The sequence below is a fragment of the Loa loa genome, assembly GCF_000183805.2.
Source record: "Loa loa unplaced genomic scaffold supercont3.221, whole genome shotgun sequence".
NCBI classification, from domain to species: domain Eukaryota; kingdom Metazoa; phylum Nematoda; class Chromadorea; order Rhabditida; family Onchocercidae; genus Loa; species Loa loa.
The window spans coordinates 89,716-110,418 of NW_018108401.1; the positions used below are offsets into that span (position 1 = coordinate 89,716).

General features: G+C 34.3%; 3 protein-coding genes across 3 annotated transcripts; 1 reads left to right on the plus strand and 2 right to left on the minus strand.

Moving 5' to 3' along the window:
• Positions 1-1,340: 1,340 nt before the first annotated feature.
• LOAG_05032 (hypothetical protein) lies at positions 1,341-4,456 on the minus strand. The gene is made up of 6 exons (XM_003140569.2): positions 4,242-4,456; positions 3,913-4,086; positions 3,581-3,816; positions 3,187-3,399; positions 2,413-2,524; positions 1,341-2,029 (listed from the first exon to the last, which is right to left on the minus strand). Exons 1-6 carry the CDS (start codon positions 4,440-4,442, stop codon positions 1,865-1,867), a joined length of 1,101 nt encoding a protein of 366 aa, XP_003140617.1. The 5' UTR covers positions 4,443-4,456; the 3' UTR covers positions 1,341-1,864.
• A 2,258-nt stretch (positions 4,457-6,714) lies between these two features.
• On the minus strand, positions 6,715-15,887 carry LOAG_18192 (puf domain-containing protein 9). Its single transcript, XM_020450858.1, has 14 exons — positions 15,716-15,887; positions 15,198-15,352; positions 14,250-14,417; positions 11,532-11,721; positions 11,060-11,353; positions 10,304-10,489; positions 9,678-9,816; positions 9,403-9,577; positions 9,110-9,223; positions 8,824-8,946; positions 8,452-8,661; positions 8,022-8,143; positions 7,181-7,344; positions 6,715-7,087 (listed from the first exon to the last, which is right to left on the minus strand). The coding sequence occupies exons 1-14, from the start codon at positions 15,777-15,779 to the stop codon at positions 6,996-6,998; spliced, it is 2,196 nt and encodes a 731-aa protein (XP_020305420.1). The 5' UTR covers positions 15,780-15,887; the 3' UTR covers positions 6,715-6,995.
• A 3,958-nt stretch (positions 15,888-19,845) lies between these two features.
• LOAG_05035 (hypothetical protein) lies at positions 19,846-20,204 on the plus strand (the record flags this gene model as incomplete). The annotated part of the gene is made up of 1 exon (XM_003140572.2): positions 19,846-20,204. The coding sequence occupies exon 1, from the start codon at positions 19,860-19,862 to the stop codon at positions 20,202-20,204; it is 345 nt and encodes a 114-aa protein (XP_003140620.2). The 5' UTR covers positions 19,846-19,859.
• Between the last annotated feature and the right edge of the window lie 499 nt (positions 20,205-20,703).

The window sequence follows — 20,703 nt, forward strand, 5'->3', positions numbered from 1 at the left end:
AAAATGCACACTAAATGTTCCAGACTATTACATTATCAAATAATCCTAAAATTTAATCATAAAGTTACAAATGGTAGCAAAAAATGCCTCAATCATGCTTATGAAAATTCTGAATTTTTTGAAGATTATAACAAAAGCTTTTGTAACCAAAAAAGAAGTAAAAAAAAGTAGATAAGGATAACTGGTAAACAAAATCATTTTCAAACTTATTTAAGTGATCGAACTGATACTTTGATAGAATTGAAATTTTTAAATTTCATAAATTATTGTAAGCAAGTAATGCAAAAAGTAAACAAAGTTAGCTGTGATAGGAATAGCATGATAATAAAAATGATTAAATTTTCACTGAAACGATATAATAAACCGATATATCCAATCAGTAGTATTTCATTTCTTTTTGGTGAATGGATATGCTGAAGGAAGCAATGGGACAGTATGGCATAATGAAGTAAAAACAATCAAAAACTTCACTTCCTGGAAAAAACATCGAAAATTATGAGAAATGCGTATATCTACCATCATTTCATTACTCTTCCAACTAGATGGTCAATAAATAATAGTATGATACTCTCGTGGTTTAAAAAAAAAAAAAAAAAAAGAAAAAGGAAAAGCATATTTCTTCTTTGGATTCTGCTTATAATTTCGAACTATAATTTCCAAACTTCCGTCTTATATCTATTCTTATGGAAGGAGAATGAGCAATTCCTTTCAAGCATGTATAAGCAGAATTTAAACACTAGCTTATAAGGATTATCAATTCTGTCTTATCATTCAGCATACAAGATATTCCGTTGCATTAAACCATTGATTTGAAGAATTTGATTAAAAAAACTGACACATGACAGCACTTATGACTGAGACCGAAGCTTTCAAGCATAAATCTTGACACCCTATCTTCATCCGTATCAGGAAATGCTAATATCATACCACACTGGCAAGTCCCAATTACATTTCCTGTATGATTTTCTTCAGCAACTTTACCAAAAAGCCGCACATCAAAGAATTAATAAATAATTTTGTCGATATAACTAGCAAAGTCAAGTTTTCGAAATAGGGTGGCATATGTCGAGTCATATAAAAGTCCCTTTGACAAGGCAACACATCCATCCACAAATCGATCTAAGATCTTAGCACTGAAAAGTGGTTATATCATCCAGCAAGAAGGAAGAAGCTATTATAATTCCTGCCAAAACGAAAAGTGTAATGACACTTTTTGAAAAAGTGATAAATTTCTAAAAAAGCGTAAATATTGATATAAATCTATATAAATATAAATCAACGCAGCAATGTGAAGCTGTTCAATGATTAAAAAATGGAAATGGTTTAAATCTATCGACAAAGCCGAGATTCATCGCAACATCTATGTACGAAAAAAACAACACATTCATTTAATATTATACCCTTGGCGAAGTTCTATTCCCTAATAGTATCAATAAGATCAATCCACATACTCTAATATTTTCATACAACCATTCCTATATAAGCATCCCAGCAAATTAACTGTAAAACACATTACAAGACATTAAACACTAGTCAGATGACTTGCATCACTCAGATGAGGGATTCAATTTTCAGTAGCAATCCTACAAACCAAATTCCAGAACAGAGGTAAACTATGACATTTTATGTGGAAAAGTTTCATGAACAACATCATTCATAATAATACTGTAGGTTATGGAAAGGATGTACGCGTATGAAATACAATAACTATCACGAAAAAAAACATAGCGTAAGAAGAAAGCTAGCGTTAATTTCCAATCTAATTTTTTACTGGAGAAGTACTACTTGATGATAACAGCATTTTTTTGGAAAGCAGCATGCCATTATATAAACAAAACAAGGTATTAACTAACAAAAATACATTTTATGACTGCATTCTCTTGCAACAACTTTTCTGAAGTAAAGCTGCTCCAGCCCTTGAATCAACTGCTTCACGCATTCGTTCAAACCATGCTTTAATTTGAGTTTTATCACAAAGTTCGTTAAACGTTGCACTACCCAGAAACGAATTCATTGCTCCATAAAGTGCCTGCAATCAGGAAATTATGTGAGAACAGATCAGCTTCTTTTTATTTATTTTTTGACAGATCGGCATCGTATCGTGAAACACCAAAAATGAAAAGAATGAAGGATTCAAAGTGGCCTTACGATAATTCCAGCATGACTTTCTTTTTCAGAGCCGAAAAACGAGAAGAAACTAGTAGAAAATTTATATGAGTGGCTATTGTTTCTTTTCATTTTCCACTTCAAAGTCAGATAATATTTTCTCGCTATCATAAAGTTATGTAAAACATTGGCACCAAGCAACTAAGTAATTAAAATTTGAAGTAAAGAGGACTCTTATTTAAACAATAAGATGAGTTCTAGGGAACTTTAAAAATGGATGCAAGGAGAATATTAAGCAAGATGAACCAAATCAGCCAAGGTAGGTTGTTGACCACCGAGAAACGACGAACTTCCAACGGCATTCATCCACTGATTGCAAGCATCTATTAGAAGCTGGCGAACATCAGCACCATCATACCTTAAAATACTTTTTTTTAGTGATTATGATACACAGTGTGATTTAAAGTAAATCACAAATATTATACTGATAGAATCACAAATACAGGAAAGCTTTGACAATCCAAAACAGAGAAGGCCGGAAATTTTGTTAGAATATCGGGAAAATTACGATTTTTTTAAATGAGATATGCTTTACTTCCGCTGCATAGTCACAGAGAATCTAAATCAGTGGTCCGAATATCGGGAAAATCACGATTTTTTTAAATGAGATATGCTTTACTTCCGCTGCATAGTCACAGAATCTAAATCAGTGGTCCGGAACCGGTAATCCGTAAGAACTACAGTACGCTCCGCGAGAGCGGCGGTGCGGTGAAGCGGTGAGAAAAAATCAAGTAGAGGTTGTTCTTATCAATGTTTGACAAACTAACGGATTAAAAGTTTTAATTAAAGTATATTTTCAAATTGGCGGGATTTATTGTTTTGAACCTGTGATCCCTGTTACAAATAAAAAGCCAAAATGGTCCCTGGTCAAGAAAAACTTAGGAACTACTAATCCAATGTTTGCTTAGTTTCGCAGAGGATTTTTCGTGAATTACTTTATTTCTTTTTCATGTTAAACAGTAATACTTTCATAATATTTTTTTTTGAAGAAAAACTTTTTAAAAAAATAATCCAACTCACTTCTTTTGAAGTTTTTTCGACAAAAAGTACATGGCAACTGAACCAAGATAAATAGTGGCATATCGTTCCCATGCAGGTACTACTTTATCCCACTGGCCTGCTTCACCAAACCAACGGAATGTTTCAATGCATTCATTCCATGAACGATACACATTTGGTACTATCAGAGGAATGAAATGTTCATCAACCCATTTACGCCATTCCTCTTCCTTTCTTCATAAAAGTTTAAATTAAACAACGGAAGAAAAACAGTTTTCTGCACAGAATATCTCAATTTGTATATAATCGAGAAGCAGCAGAAAAAGTAATGCTTCAAGAGCTTTTTACCGTTGATATTGCTCAACTAATCTATAAAAGTAGTATAACATAAAATGTTCAGAAATGTATTAATAACCTTGCATATTCCTCGTCCATTTTCGATGTGCTATTCAAGGATGCCATAATTTTGTACATATTGGGACGTGTAACTATTTGCTTTCCCGTTTCTTTTATAACATTCGTTTGCTCTGGATAAAATTCAATCACATCATCCAAACTTCTATCATTCCGAGTCAAATAACTTGTTAAAATTGATATTATCAACGAAGAATCACTTAATTTCCGATCCATTTGTGCAATTACAGTTGGTAGCTAAAGAAAAAATCTCATAGTCATTATTAATTGTTTCATTATTCATTAGTACAAGAAACAAACACGACCAGCAACATATTATGAAAAAGTACAAACCTTGCTAACACCATCCAATTTCTTGATTTCCTTTCGAGTCAGAGGACTTACTTCAACTATATCGTAGGAAAAACCGTAATAATTCAAGAAGGCACGAACTTTGCAACAAAATGGACAGGCTTCGTACTGATAAAGCCTTAACTTTAAATCAGTATGATCATAATCACTCACTATCTGCAATAAAACATTCAAGCAATGATACTCGTTCATTCTACATTTTTTCAATATTTCCATCTCTGATTAGAATGAAAAATTTTTTATGCAATTAATAATCCCACATTATTTCATATGTCTACGTCTCTTCATTAAAATTGCTATTGTCTTCTAACCCGTTTAGCAATTAATACTCCATCGGTAGGATCTTTAAAAGGTCCTTCGATACGCCACTTTCCTATATTTGGATGTTTCAATGACTCCAACATATCGGGATTCCCATCATAGTTGGCAAATCCTGCTAATGCAGCAGCTGTTAATACTCCACCACTACTACCATATCGCATTAATTTTCTGATCACATATCGATTCCACATGACCACAACTATAATAAACAACAACCTTACAGCACTGCGACCATCAAACTGCAACTCACATTAAAAATAATCTCACACTTCCAATATTACTATCGCGTTTCGGATTAAATTCTCAAATTATCATCACTTCCCTAAGATTATATTAATCTCCCTTACCGAACATATGTTGCAGCTTTTTCAACATTCATTTCAGCACTGCAAGTACTGAACACCCCTCATGTTAGCAGTTGTTCGACTTACTCATTTCATCCAGCCAGCTAAATCATTTTTAATTCCTGTCTCACCAAAAAGCTACACGCGAGTTTAGACTGACGATAAATAATATCAAACATTCTACACTGCTAACTAATAAATCCCCAACAAATCACAACTTCAATGCCATAAAATCCTTCAAGACTTATGGTTATGACTCAACCCTTCGTTATTAAAAAACTATGTCCGAATCTCTTAACCTGCAGAATGATTCTTATAATGGTCTGCATCACAACATACAACAAGACTAAATCTTAGAACCAACATTAAAGACAATGAATCGGATGAATGTCACAACTATGACATTGTGTATAACTATATATATATATATATACATACACGAAAATAATACTAGTATAGCATTTCCTGAATGCTTTGCATGCTGCATAATGCACTGTTACATCCACAATCATTCCTGATGCATTTATCAACAACTCTCAACGTTATATGCATACATATACGAAAAAGATACATAATTGAAAACGTAAACTAAGGAAACATTGAGAAGACTTCTCTAATTAGCAATTCTATGTTTTACTTCAGTTAATTCAACAATCAATGAACCATACAAAGTCATTCATCTTCCACCCCTTTAAAAATCAAACAATATATATATATATATATATATATGTTTAATCCAATTTAATTCTGTGATCATTCGTCTGTCTAGCTATGATTACGTTATATTTCTTAACAAAGCAGATAAATTTCATGCCCATACGTTATATAAGAAAAAATCATCATGGAGTAAGTTACAATTTCCAATGTTTTACAACAAAAAAAAAAATCTATAAAGGACAATAATGTGTTCAACAATATACAAAAAAAATTGCAAACATAAACCTTGTATACAAGCTACAACATATAGAGCCATTTGAAACAATTTCAGAAAACGCTGGTGAGAAACAAAAATGATTATCGTTGGAAAAACATTGAAACAATTGGGAAGTTAAATCATCAATACTTTTTGTCATAGCTAGTATCTGCTCTGTTCAAAGTAACAGTGCTAACTGATCAAAGAAAAATCTGATTTTCTTTCATAAAATTTGCTCAGATTGTAGGGGAAAAATTTGACATCTGACATCGTTATAAGCAACCATTAAAAAAAATTCCATTTTCATTCAATCATTAACTGAAAAATACAGAATGCACAACTTAACGGAAGAAACGAGATAGAGGGAGAGGATGATGAAAGTAACATAACTATTGGGAAAAAAACATGAAATAATATAAAGGAGTTTAAACGAGGTACAAAAAGAAAAATTACATGCAAGAAATTATTGTCAACCAAAAAATAAAAAAATTTACAAATTCAAATACAAAAACCTACGTCCACAATAAAAAATAATAATAGTAATAAATGACAATGATAACAAAAGCAGTAATAATAGTAATGATAATAATAATGATAGTAATAAAAATAATAAATAATAGCAATAATAATAATAATAATAATATAAAGATGATAATAATGATAACAATAACGAAACCGGTATCACTTGTGCGATATATTATACTGACAATAAAAAGAAACAAGAACAAGTTAAAGAGATTTTTTAATAAAACGTCTTCACACCATGGAAAAAAAGACTTTTTTTTTGAGAGGACTAAAACAGACGAAATCTCAGCAGTCAGATTAACAGTATGGTATAAATCCTTAGAGAAAAAAATAAAAAAAAAAATAAACATTGATTACACAATTTCATCCCTCTCCGTTAATATCGTTAAACCAGCAGAGCTGTCCAATAATATTATTATAATAATAATAATCATAAGTACTGAAAATAATTGAAAAATCAACAGGAACAAAAATTGCTACATTTCAAACAGATCAGAATTTCATGAAAAGGAAAACCCTAACCTTATATGGTTAACCCCTTTCCCAGTGGTGATTGCAACCGAGTTTTCATAGAAAAGAATATACCAACTATTAAAACTGTTTCATTTTATCCACCAACAGGTACCACTACAAATGACTAAAAATGTTAGTTTTTTATTCTGACAATTAATGATTATAGAGCAAAAAACGACTGATTTACAAGCCAACAATGATTTCGGTAACAAAAATAAAAAAGAAGCAAATTAACTTCAAGGTTTAACAAAATATACAGTAACCCATCACTTTAAATGGATTACAAACAAAATAAGACCAACGACATAACACATCATGCGTCGAGGCATTTTCGTATAATGACTCCAAGAACAAGAGAATGACACAATCAGTTCTATCCTAAATTTCCCATTTCTTCTATTCCAGTCGCGCTAGACCATAGTTGTGCAGTAATCATCGTTTGTTATCAGTTAAATTATTGGTATCGAATTCATTGATGAATAATCCGGTTGCATTATCGGCAATCCACTATTTTGTTTTTGAAAATACTTTTCCAGTTTGGCTGTAGTGAATAATTAATTAAATAATGCTTATAAATGCAAACTTCAAACTTCTTAACAATGAGAAGAAATATATATGTCGAAAAATAACTCACTAATGATATGCTTTCCATAATTGTACTTTCGCAGTGCAGGTATATGTGGTTTAATAGCTAGCATCATCTTCTTCCGGAGAGCGCTATCAGCTACATCCAACATCTTTTGCACGACATAGTTAGCAAACTGATCTTTCATCATCATCAAAAGAGGTGTGGCGATACTGCAAAAAAAAAAAAAACCATACTCAAACGTTCTTAAAAGCACTAAGTAATAAAAACAGCTAAGCAACCAAAATATTTGATAACAACAACTTCACATTTCCACTCCACGAACAAAATCCTCTACTTCGCCTTATCCACCGAATCCGAATTGGAATCTTGGTACTGATCAGTATACAGATAATTTGCTATACAACATACATCACTAAGCATTGCCAATATAACAGTTATAATAGTCATAACAGCTATCTAACAGATCTCGAATTGTGAGCAGCCAATGGAAAGCAAATGGAGATTCTGAACAAGAATAGAGGTTCTGTAGTTCATTCCATAATTTATGGAGTGAACTAACTATAGAACATGGAGGAACCTATGAAGCAAGCAATATTTATTGATGAATTGGAGAGAGCCCCACAGAATGTGTACTTATCGCCCTCATCAAATGAGAGAAACAAAAAATATGTAACGAGATATTCGAGTCTAACACTGATACCAATTAACGTTTGGTAGGAAACAATTCGATCAGAATATAAATTGAGCGAACACACGTAACACAAAGTAAAGGTATAAGTCACTCCAATAGCCTTTCTAAACGGAAACTTGTCGTAAAACGTTAATCCAATTATGACAGCAAAATTCTAGTCAGTATGAAAATGTGGGTGAAAAAAAAAAAACTGACTCATTCGGGTTGCCACAAACTTCCGTAATCAAAGCATTCTTATGATGTGGTTCACCACATGTCAAACATTTCTCGATTACATTTGATGCAAACTTGTGTTGTGCGAAGTGCAGGACATCACCCTAAAACTCAGATGTTAGCATAGAGTCTTCATTTCATCAAGAAAACAATATTTCAACACTTTTCATAGTCAAAGAAGCATTTCCAACAACCACTCTATCGTGTATTCTCATCAACTCTGTCATATGCAAAAAGTGTTTTTCAATCAAGACCATCTGCTACAATATAAGCTATCAATAAAACGATGAGTACATATCCAGTCTCACTAAAGTCGAAGTGTACAACTTTTATATTACTAGAATGACTGAATAACGAACACGATTCGGTCCAAGTAATGCTACCCAAACCCGCGATAAGTGAAATCACCAACCTTAACCTGGTTGACGATACGATCGCGATCTTCCAAAGAGCCATGCTCAATAACATGTTGGATGACATAGTTGCCATACTGATCTACGATCAAACTTTTGACGTGCTTATGAAGCTGGTCTAGCACAGGCCGTTTTTGCTCGTCTGTGCAATGCTCCAGTACGCGCTGAATCACTCTGCAGCCATATGGGTGAGTTGATAAATTGCATACCTATAACAGCAGAAACTTGGGCCATTGCTAATCCCGGAAGTGATTGTAATTTCTTGACGGAATTTCAATTTTAAAGAAGAAAATGCTGATTACGAACAATAAATCTATAAAAGCATGGAAGACGAAACTCAAAAACCGAGGCGAGCTCTCAAATGCACCCACCGTCATGTTGTCTCCCGCAGGAACCAAAGCATCAATAATAAACTGTAATCGCGAAGCGTCAACGCGTTCAATAACTTTTTGCACTACGTGATTTCCATTTTGATCCTTGACACATTTCAGCACCTGAAATTTACACTACTTTCATGAACTACCAACCCCGGAGAAAATTGTTGCTACCCTGCTGAACTGTACTATCTCGAGTATAGTGTTGGGATTCTGCTCTCTGAAAGCAGGATCACACTGTTAAAAAATACAATTCGAAAGTATAAAAGTCAACACAAATCACCTGCCCTTCCATTTCCTTTAAAATTTCCATTTGTTGTTTTGGTTCAATACTTTCCAAAGCTTTCTGAATGACACGGCATCCATACATTTGCAGTGCCAGTGACATAACATTGCCCTGAAAACAGCTATCGGAAAATATGTGATAAGAACGATTAACCAACAGTACCTCGGCATTTTTGCAAGCAATATATAAAAAAACCTTCATTACACCACCAATAATCGCTCTCTGTAGAGCAAAACTATATATCTTGTATATCCAGTCGAGTGATCAATTAGTATGCATCTAACAAATACCTTCACGGCATTTGTGAGAATATTTTTCTGCTCGGTAGTCCCATATTCAAAGAATTTTTGTATTACATAATTTCCAAAAACATCAGTCATCAAAGACTGCGCGTGTAATGCTACTTCATCAAATACTGCTTGCTTTTCCTTTAATGAAGCACGTTCCAGCTTTTGTTGTATGAATCTGAAGAAAACAAGTTAGTATTGAGAACATCAGCATCTTAAGATGCATTTATAATTGCAAACAAATCACTGCTACCAGAACTACTAAATAATATTCCTACCTTGAACCATGTTGATCTTGCGCAAATTCCACAACATGTTTGCCAAGATCGGTTAGTTGCAAATGAGGATTGCGATTGTTCCGAAAATCATCTAACAGATGTGACCTGGTTTGTCTCTCGCCATCAGTCGAAACATATCCTGTAGCGAAAAACTTCACTGAATCGTCATTATATTCGGTCATGTCCAATAATCTTTTTATATAAATTGAACATACATTGAATGTCATTCCACTTGAAGACTAAGGTTCATAGCACCAATGACCAGAGGGCCACAGTACGAAAATTTATTAAAAGTAATTATTAAGATATCGCAAGAAATCATTTTCTACACTTACTCTACCCACTTACTCTTTATGCACTGAATCATAAATATAGATGAATTCTTCGCATTTTTCATAAAGATTACTATAACACATAAGAGTGTGCATACTAATCAAAACCTTCCTAGATGAGTGCCAACCAAATCCGCTATAACTTTTCCCTTAATCTATCATATATCATTACATTGCACAACTTATTCCAATTCCTTCTCAAAGTATTAAAAAGAAAAAGTATTCTAAATTAGATCTACAAAAAAAAAAAAGAAAAAAGTATAAGTTCCATGGATAATGAATGACGATCCCGACCTCGACCCGAAACAGTTGAAATGTTTCGTCGATTATTATGAACGGCAACGTTGTAGGGCATTTGCGCAATGGTATTTTGTTGAGGCGCATAAGTAGAACGAGGTGCAGGAGGTGCCTGAATATGAGCACCAGACGACGAACCTGGGAACATCGATGAAGGATTATACGTCGTCGAAAATGCATTACCTGTAAGTAGTATACCATTCCTATATGCATATATATATATACATATATATATATGTATATATATACATATACTTGGAAATGTAATAGACGAACCGCTAAACCCATTACCCTCACTTCCTCTTGCTATAGATGCAATTCAGTAGACCTCCGTTAATAGAGAAGCTACATCAGAATATGACCCTTTTTAAAAGATTTTTAAGCATCTTAAAAAACGCCCAGCTGCTCAGACGTTTTTAAAACCGACTCAACCGTTATGCCAAGAAAGACTACCCACCCACACCATTCGAACAATCGAGAATTTCACGTTAGAAAATCCAGAGATTATGAAGTCTTCAATTACATATAGAAAAAAACCTCTCGTCATTTAAATCCTTCTAGCTGCTAACACGTAAGAATTTTATTTTTAGGATTTCATTAATTCAGAAGCAGGTGAATGAGGCAGATAATTTAACCACTATGACACTCATAACTCTTGGCATAAAAACGAGAAAGCTTTACTTGAGTCCAGTGAACAGATGCTTCATTTCCTAATAAAAAACAAAAATATGAAAAGATGCAAAAAGAACAAACCGAAGAAATTGGGACTTGAACCCAGTGAACCAGCTGAAGGTGTTTGGGGAAAATTCATGAAAAGATATTGTTGCTGCGGTTGTACCCCGTAGGATGGTGCACCAACTTGTCCATTTGAAGTGAATGTTTCATTTCGAGTTGTTGGAGTTGGTTGAGATGGACCAATCGATAGATTTGATAGACTGGTGGTCAAATGACTGATTGCTGGCTGCGTTGTATAACCTAACGGGAAGTGAAAAGCGCCAGGTGGTGAAGAAGAAAAAAGAGCTGAGGTAGGTGGTGTACCGCGAGCTCCTAAAAATACAGCACTAATGGATCTATGAAATTTTTAGATTCCAACCAAATAAAACTCTTAAGAATAGGATGCAATGCATACTACAGTGCCATTTTTAAGCTCCCCATTATGATACAACGTATCAAGAAGATAGCCCAGTACCATATTTCAAAAATAACGTACAAAAGAGGGCCTAACCTCCAATATTTCCATTTATTGTAAGTGCTGGTTCCGATGCGGGTGGTAAACTTGGCGCCGCACCACTGTTATACACGGCAGTGAACGAGCCATAACCATATCCAGTTGGAGTTGTTCCAAAGGGTGCTGCTGACTGTACGTTTCCTGGATAAATGATCGAGTTTTGTTGTCCTTGTAGCATATAGGGATACTGAAATTGGAACATTCATGACTACTTTAAAACAGAATTTCTGGGGGTTATTTGAAGCTAATAGTAGATAACACTGAAGTTACATAAACTTGTTTTCTGTGCTACAAAGTATTAAGTTGAAGAGTGAAATTGATTACACAAAGAAAGCCTATGAAATGAAATGATACAATGTGAAGACCACATATCTCTAGGAATTCCCAACCGGTGGTCCGCGAAAACAACGACGCGGTGTTAATTCCGGTCAAAGTTTATTTTCAAATTAACAAAATTTGCTACTTTTGAATCTTGGGGTTCCTGCTACAAATAAAAAAGCCAAAGTGGTCCTCATCAAGGTTGGCAACTACTGATCAAACGAAATAAGTATCATAATACGAATGCAATACATCCGTAATACGTAGAGATTAAACATGATCATTCAATCAGATAGGAAGAGTAACCCGTCATTCCATCATCTTTTAAAAGGCATAAGAGTGCAGAGATATCCACGAAGCACTTTGCAGATGCTTCGAAGTGCAATGAAAATTTGAAAGCAGAAGAGCAAACCGTTCAATGGCAAACAGCCAAAACCAATATTAAAAATGGACAGAAAAAAAAAATCAAATGAAAGAACGTTGCTAACCGCTAGAAACCACGAAAGGAGCATTTCCTAAAACAGCCAGTGATACTCAGCGATTATGTGTTGGTATATAGCAGACTACTACGATCAGTATCATCAACGCTTACATGCTACTGCAGCAGACAACGATGACGGAGAACGGAGAAAAACGTTGATGGGAAGAAAGAAAAGGAAAAATGAAAGCTTTTCTTGTTCTGATGCTGATTATTGTAGAACTGTCACGTATACGGTAGTGTTATAAGAACAGCAGCAACATCACAACATAACATCCTAAAACAGGTGAAAACGGTGCCTCCTTCCCTCTCCCACTTCTTTCTACGCAAATTCTCATCTCTTAAATTATTCTTTACAACAGATATGCAAAAAACAGTGCTGCATATTTCGAGGTGCAAACTATCGATCGAGGAAGAATCGGCCACCTATTTCAGCAAACAATTCATCGTCTAGTCTATCACTGATTACTGCCCAAATTTATTAATCCCTGCTCTCCGAAGTGCATCTTCGTGTCACTCTTGCATACTAGCCAAAGCACTATGTTTTCACTGATTTCTCTGTCACTTGATCCTCCGAACTGCTGTTCAGAGCTTTAATTTCCGAATTTTATCCCACTGTGCTAATAACCCATCGACAGACAACCGCCTTGTCACACCACATTATCACATAGCTAACGGCTTAAAATGGTAGGATTTTCTCCGTAGGAAATATTAGATTGGTCACTCTGACAAGTGTGCACAAAAATTCAGCGAATATGGATATTCATTATAAGAGCTCCTAGAGGTAGTCCTCAACATTTTTTAAAGCCACCCGAAAACGATGTAGTGAAGGAATATCCCGGATTTCTCGAATTCCCTAACTTACGAAACAAGCAGCTTGTAACAAACATATCCCACTTTCATATCAGCGGTGCTGAGTCTACAGGGTACCAAATCTCTCCGTCTTATTTCAAACTTGTACTTTTTTGTCAGCCTATTTGCTGTTATCGTGTCCTAATTGACATCAATTTTACTAAGCCAAAAGCGAGTGCTTTGACACGAAAAAGCTTTCATCGCAAATCACATAATCCCCGATACTTTCAGGTGCTTTGCTGCATGCATGATTCTTTTCATGCAAGCTTCGGTTTTTATCACTTCAGTACCATCATTAGACCCCCGGTGTGGAAAACATTGATGAGATGCAGCGTCTGGTGATAACTTGTAGCCAAAAATCAACTCAAACTTCGGTCGCTACAAATGGATAGTTGACTACTTCTCCCTTACCATCAGTTCGAAAACAATTACGAGCGGATAAAACTGCTATCAATTACAACCTCATAACTACAGAATTTGTTGATGCAAGTTCAAAATTGCAAGCAAAATTTTTTGAAAGCATACTAATTAAAGAGAGATTAAAAAATGTTGTCAGATCCTCTCATTTCCAACAATCCATGTCAAATAAAAAAGAACTATGTAGTCAGACACTAATCGTACTAAACCTTCAAATCAATACCTTTCTTATCAAAGCTTCATTGCTCTACTGAATTACGGATTAGTTAAACAATTTGTAAATATGAAGCAAGAAATGCAGTGGAATGCAAACCAAAGAATGTAACATACCATTCAGTATCTCAAAGTTTACAATATAACAAGATAAACTTGATTGTACAAGAATTCAGTTCTAAAGTACTTAAAGCAGTTATACTATCGCGGTGCCAAAATTGTACACAGTAAACTGGAACCATGTGAATGAAAAATGTTCTGCAAGCAAGAGTTCAGATGGAAATAGACAATGGATTCAAGAACTTGAAATTTCTTCCATTATTTCCATAATTTTAGTGAGAAAAAGAACTAAGAGAATAATCATAATGACCTATTTTTATTGCAAAGTTTGAGTAATATACTTGTGGGTAATATGCTTAGGAAATCCAAACGCTAACCTGAACTTCCGGTGTGGAACCCAAAGTAAGAGAATCTGCTTGCAGTTGATAGGGTATCTGCACAAATGGTGTCGACGTATTCGATCCCAAAGTATCGCTGGTCGACTTAACTGGTTTATCGTCATTTCTATCAATTGTTCTTCCATCTTCTAGTTTCACAGCATTTATCTACAAATATATGAGCAAGTATTTCAATGCAGTAAATACCTCTTCAGTTTTCCTGCATAAGAGAAAAACTCATCGTGCATAATCATTTCAAAGCATTTCGAATATTTTCTATCCACCAAAATTATGTTCAGTTTTTGTTTGTAAATATTCTTTGTTAAGGGCATCACTGTTACAGACGGGACAAGGATTTATGACATGCGTCTATTGAAGTCATTTCAAACCAAGTTCTTTCTAAAGTAGTGTGACGTCCTTTCATACGAAGTGTTTTTTTCTCAAGGATCAAAAATATTGAAAAATCTATTGTTTTCTGAGAGGAAACGATTTTTAACAGTTCCTTACATCACCGAAGATAGAAGAGGTGAGGTATTCTATGAGAAAAAGGCAATCCAGAGTATTTTGAAAGTTTGGGGAGATACGGAAAGTGTGGAACATTTTTCCACAGTATATAGATAGTTAACCCCGAAAGAACTAGATTAATTAATCTGATCGTTGGTACGAAAACAGTCTGTAAGAAAAAATTTTTCTAGGACCTACACATATGATCACGATGCAACGGAAAACAAGGTATACTGAACAATCGATTGATCATTCCTAACGATTTCTCAAGATAAAGATGATTTATAATGAAAGGGGAAAAAATGTATACATTAACAAAAACATTATGTAACTTCGTGGAAGAAAACGAGCAATTCCGATACTATCATCAGTAAAAACATTGTTCATAAAACAAAGAGTTAACAAAATAGCACTTCAAACAAAAATAACACTTGGATAACTAACGTATTTTGTATCAGCTGCATTCAAACTTCCGGTAGATGAGCCCAAAACGTTAGCGATCATCTGGGTGCAAAGCGAATTTTCTCGAGATCTTATAGACCCCGCAATACCAACACCAGTATTATTTTGCACCATAATCGGATTGCTAACAGCATGCTCTAGAAAAAAAACACAAAAATATGTCGCTAAGCCTTCGCTATCAATCACAGCATCAAAACCGTCATATCGAAGTTAAACTATGTAAGCCTGCAATTACACTCTGAATATGAACACATTTCAAGGGAAGGGGAGGGGAAAAAAAAAACTCGCCGAAAAAAATTCATCTATTACAAACCTGGCTTAAAGATAGTTTAGGTTGAAAGCGATAAAACATTACTGTCGTGTAAATCACATAATCCCCTCCAGCATATGGACATATGGAATGCCACTTATAATTAAGAAAGGAGAAACAACAGTTATGAAACAAAAAACCCACCAAATACGGAAGTATATTAGCAGTGAAATTTGACAAAAAAACTGACCTGATCGCATGCTACTCCACGAACTCGGGTAGTGATTTGACCATTGTTGTTCAGCCATTGCCATAATGCTATCTTATTTTGGATATCGTACGGTATGGAAAGTAGACAATTGAAAATAGTAGAAATACAACGCGCAACGCAGATATAATACAGTTTTGTACAAGACCTGCAATCAAACAACTAACCTGTGCTAATTGGGAAAAACAATCAAAAACAATGAATTAAGTAGAGCGCAAATGTATCATAATGAAATGGCTGGTTAAGCCATCGTCCAATAATTACTTGCCGCTTGACATATATAACATGGTAGATTATGAGCTACCACTTTTTTAGTGATCTTTTAACATTTAAACTTCCAATGAAAAATTTCCGAAAATGCACTATCTACACAAAAGGTTATAAATTACAGGGATGTTTATAACCTTTTGTGTAGATAGTGCATTCAATTTGACAAATTGTCACTAATAATGAAATGGCATCAATTCATTGTTTATATGTATACAATACATATATATCCACATGATATGGTACCATCCCGTGATTTTAAAAAATTGTAACTTTTAGTAAAAATAATGTGCACATTTGAAAATATGCTCTGACCAAAACTTTTAACTGCTGAACTTGGAGTGACATTATAATATCTAAAGGAAGGGACATAATAATCTTAGCGGTCCAGACCACCCGCTGAGAACCATTACTCTGGAAAAACTCATCTTAATCAGGAACAATCAGAATGTTGGGAAAATATTAAAAACAAATATTGGAAATCAACAGCTTAATATTTATTATAAATTCAATAACCTTCGCTACGGATATCTTTCATCTCTCATCATGCCGATTAATTATCGATTATCAACATGTAGTGTTCCCAACAGACGAATAGAACGTGAGATAAATTAAAAGAGAGATGGGGAGGAGGGAGACAGAGCGAGACAAAATTATATTGTCGTCAAAAAGACCTAAATAATCGAAAAAAGAGAACACATATATACATGCACACACACATACATATATATATATACATATATAACCCATGCATACATACAGACTAAATCATCATATGAGAGAATAAGAAGGTTGTACAATCTGTTGCAATTGGATACGCGCCAAAAAACCGGATATAGACCAAAAACCAAATCAAAGCAGTCAAGCTAAAAGCAACACTTATAGCATGAAGATTCGAGTACAATACGCTTCACCAGAAAAGAGCAAAGAATAAAAAATAGAAATAGGGAGGAGGGGGATAGCGCGAGACAAAATCATATTGTCGTCAAAAAGACCCAAATTGCAGAGTATCAATAAAAACCAAAAAATATGCTGGACTAATTTTATAACTAATCAAACATCTACATTTCAATATCTGATGAAAGCTGGATAAGCTAAGACTCTTCCCAGACGTTGTGAATTTATTTAGTCTTAAAAACGAAGCAATAAGAAATTACTTGGGTAAAATGAGTTGTGACACTTGACAATCTTGTCTTTTCGATAATTACACTAACGTTTAAAGCTGCTCTTCATTGGTCTCTACAGAACCGACTTCGTATAGTATCAAAAAAAAAGAAAAGAACTCTTATCGACTAAAAAATCATCCATTAAGAATTTAGAAAAAACAAGTTAAGAGGCCGGAAATTAATACATATATAAATGATTTCCCTCATTTTAGTCGGTGTAAATCAAACTGGATACATTTACCATATAATCATTTTCTTTAAAACAACTCTCCTCAACGAAACTTTAGCTAAAAAACAATATTTACATGGTATGAGTTGCACCGTGTATTCACACATTAATGTCCTAATACTTCAACAATTATATGATCCGAAATAACTATCATTATCTTCCAGATATTCTCCACTAGCATCAAATATCCCGAATATTTCACCTATCAGAGTACATCTATTTAAGGAAAAAGTAATGGCTAAACAACTAAGAGAAAAGTAAGATATGCATCAACAGTTAAATTTGAGAAGATGCAAGAATAACAGTAACAATTTTTACCCTATCTTTGCCAAAAACTATTAAAGTTAAACTTACGTACATTTTCCCTTCCAGTCATTAAAATGAGAATTTTGCTGTTATATCCAATAAATTAAAACTATAAAGTTTGAGATGAAAGTTTTGCTGAAATCGTATAGAATGAACGATTTCTCATTTTATACAGCTCTACCATTATGAAGCAAAGAAAAAGTAGAAAAAAAAAGAAGACAAAAATCCCGACCAGGATTACATCATTTAAGTGAACAAAATTGTTCCAACCTTCCATCAACCCTACCTTTTGCTGAAGCAATAAAACAACAAATGCGGATAACGGCGAGAGTAGCAATAGTAGACAGGTAGATCGATCGATCAAAACATTTCAGACATAACGGAAAGCACATTTCTCGATAAATAAATGATACTCTTACAACAATATTTCAGCATCAAGAAGAAACCCAGACGAATTTCAATCGATCTCGATCCAACTAGCCAATTCAGTACAAACGAGCAGACAGACAGACAGACAGATAGAGAGATAGATAGACATGCGCACACACACACAAAAAGACAGGCAAATATATAGATTTGCAGGCTACTATTAGATACGCGGAAGAATGTAGGAATGCACATTACTCGGGGTAAACTATCAAGGCGGGATATAAGATTCTAACGTACTGCAATCTATTCCCTGTTAATCATCCAGATTAATCGCATATTCCTAGCATATGGAAAAGATATGACCGATATATTCCGGGTCAATAACTATCAGAAAACAAGTGAAATCAAGTTTTCTAACTAGTAAATCTATTAACTAGATAACATTAATCGAGATACAATTAATCATCTCGACATCTGCCGGATGGAATGATTTGCAATATTACATAAACTTGCTGCAAATGATTTAAAAAAACGCTTCTCGAACAGGGAGGTAAAAAAAAAGAAAAAAAAAGAAGTGGAATGAGAAAGGAGGGATTCGATTGTCAACCATCCCATCCTATCAATAACAGCTGCTACCAACTTACTACTACTTATTACTAGTACTAGTATTAGTAACCATAATTCATACAAATACTACTACTATAAAGAAGATTAGAAGAATGAAGAGAATTAGAATGGAATAAGTCTTAAGCATGGTCAGGATAAGTCTCGAGAATGGGAATGGCAAGCATGGTCAGGGTAAGTCTCGAGAATGGGAATGGCAAATGCCCAAGTAAAAAAAAAAAGGAAAATGTGAAAGAGCTGTAGAAATTCTTGGCAACAATAATAATGGAAACTACTATTCCATATAATACTCCCATTTCCACTACAATATCTTCCCTCTCTTCTCGCGCGCCAACTGACAAGACCGCCCATCTAGCCAAGCCTCGTAACAGAATCGATAGATAAAAGAGTGAGTGAAATAAGAGGTCAAACAGCGAGTCAGCAAGGCAGCACTCTGTCCTCTGCATTTCTGATCACCGCAGAAGGTATAACGTAGCATGACATCAAACTTCATAGTTGCGAAAGCCTCGTGGTACTTACTCCTTTCTTTTTAGGACTAACGGCGACAATCGCTCCCAAATATTTGCTATTTCTTGCAGCATCCTAACACCTCTACATATCATATTATGCATGAGCACAAGGATTAAACGGTAGGTTTTAGATTATTGAATGTTGTTTGGTCAACAAATTGCAGTGAATAAATGTGTGGCATTATAAAGATGAGAGAAAGTGGACAGAAATATACTAAGAAGTTGTTTAACTTATAATCATTCAATCATAGGATTGAATATGACAATGGATACGATTAGCCGTTACTTCCTAAAACTAATGATACAGCTACGTCTGATTATGCAATTTTATCAACTGTAATCAAACTGATTGGAAACCAGCTATTCAGAATGCATTAAACAAATAGATAAATAAGTGATGCATACCTTGTGCATACCTTGTTAACAAAATAGATCAACTAGTGAAGCAAAAATCTCTTACTATCAACTAATTGTATTTCTATTTTGCTCAACATATCATCCGCATACTTATCATTATTAACATACATCTCACTACCAACATAATCTTGGATGTGTGATGCGTGGAATTGTGGCTGTGCTAGTGGTTCATAGCATAACCGCGTTCCACACATACATTCATATTCTACGCATCACGTATCACGTATAAAGTCACGTCCATGCATCTACAAATACAGTCATGTTCCATGCATCCACGTATACAGTCATGTTCCATGCATCAACGTATACAATCACGTTTCATGCATCACGCACCCATATATACATTCACGTTTTACGCATCACGAATCACGTATAAAATCACGTCCCACCCATCACATACCACGTATCCACGTGCACAAGTCAGCACTAACGCATGCCCAAGAGCCTCAACTCCCATGGAGATCATAGTTCGAGAGGCTAGAGAAAAACTGGCAAAGTGCCCGTTCCGGATGCTGTCATTATTCGAACCAAATTTACATTTGATATATTGTCTCGCTGAGATACCATGCATCGTTCGCTCATGAAAAATGTCGTCCCGCCAGGATATTTTCAAATATTAAGTAAAGCTTGGCCTTATTTATTTTAAACTTAATGCTGATTGTCATATGGTATACTACTAACATAAAATCGCACGACATCACCATTAAGCGTTATAAACAACAAACTAGCCAAGCATAATTATTTATTACTGCTATACATCTTCCAACTAATCGATATTTCTTGACCAAGCTTTCTTCTGAAATTGAATTGCTTTTCATTTAATTGCTAATTAAATATGTTTGTAATGAGTTGTAATTTATCACACTTAGTTAATTTATTAATATTATATGTTCTTGATTTACTTAACTTTTTCAGCGGATTTCTCTTGCCTTACTTACATTGTTAAATTATTATTAATGGATGTCTAAATTTGTAAAAATGAAAAATAGCATATATATATATACATATATATATACATAAAGGTCAAATAATTTCCAGTAATTTGTTCCCATCGATAATTTCCAATGCTTATTTGGTGTGTTT

What these genes read in the sequence shown, in the direction of transcription:
- LOAG_18192 (XM_020450858.1), bottom strand. Translation starts at nt 15,779, where the DNA reads ATGGCAATGGCTGAACAACAATGGTCAAATCACTACCCGAGTTCGTGG. An exon ending in CTGCGGGAGACAACATGACG is followed by an intron (nt 8,662 to 8,823) that starts GTGGGTGCATTT and finishes CTGCTGTTATAG; the next exon opens with GTATGCAATTTATCAACTCA. An exon ending in GTATCGTCAACCAGGTTAAG is followed by an intron (nt 8,144 to 8,451) that starts GTTGGTGATTTC and finishes TCTGAGTTTTAG; the next exon opens with GGTGATGTCCTGCACTTCGC.
- LOAG_05032 (XM_003140569.2), bottom strand. Translation starts at nt 4,442, where the DNA reads ATGTGGAATCGATATGTGATCAGAAAATTAATGCGATATGGTAGTAGT. An exon ending in AATTGGATGGTGTTAGCAAG is followed by an intron (nt 3,817 to 3,912) that starts GTTTGTACTTTT and finishes TTTTTTCTTTAG; the next exon opens with CTACCAACTGTAATTGCACA. An exon ending in TCGAAAAAACTTCAAAAGAA is followed by an intron (nt 2,525 to 3,186) that starts GTGAGTTGGATT and finishes AAGTATTTTAAG; the next exon opens with GTATGATGGTGCTGATGTTC.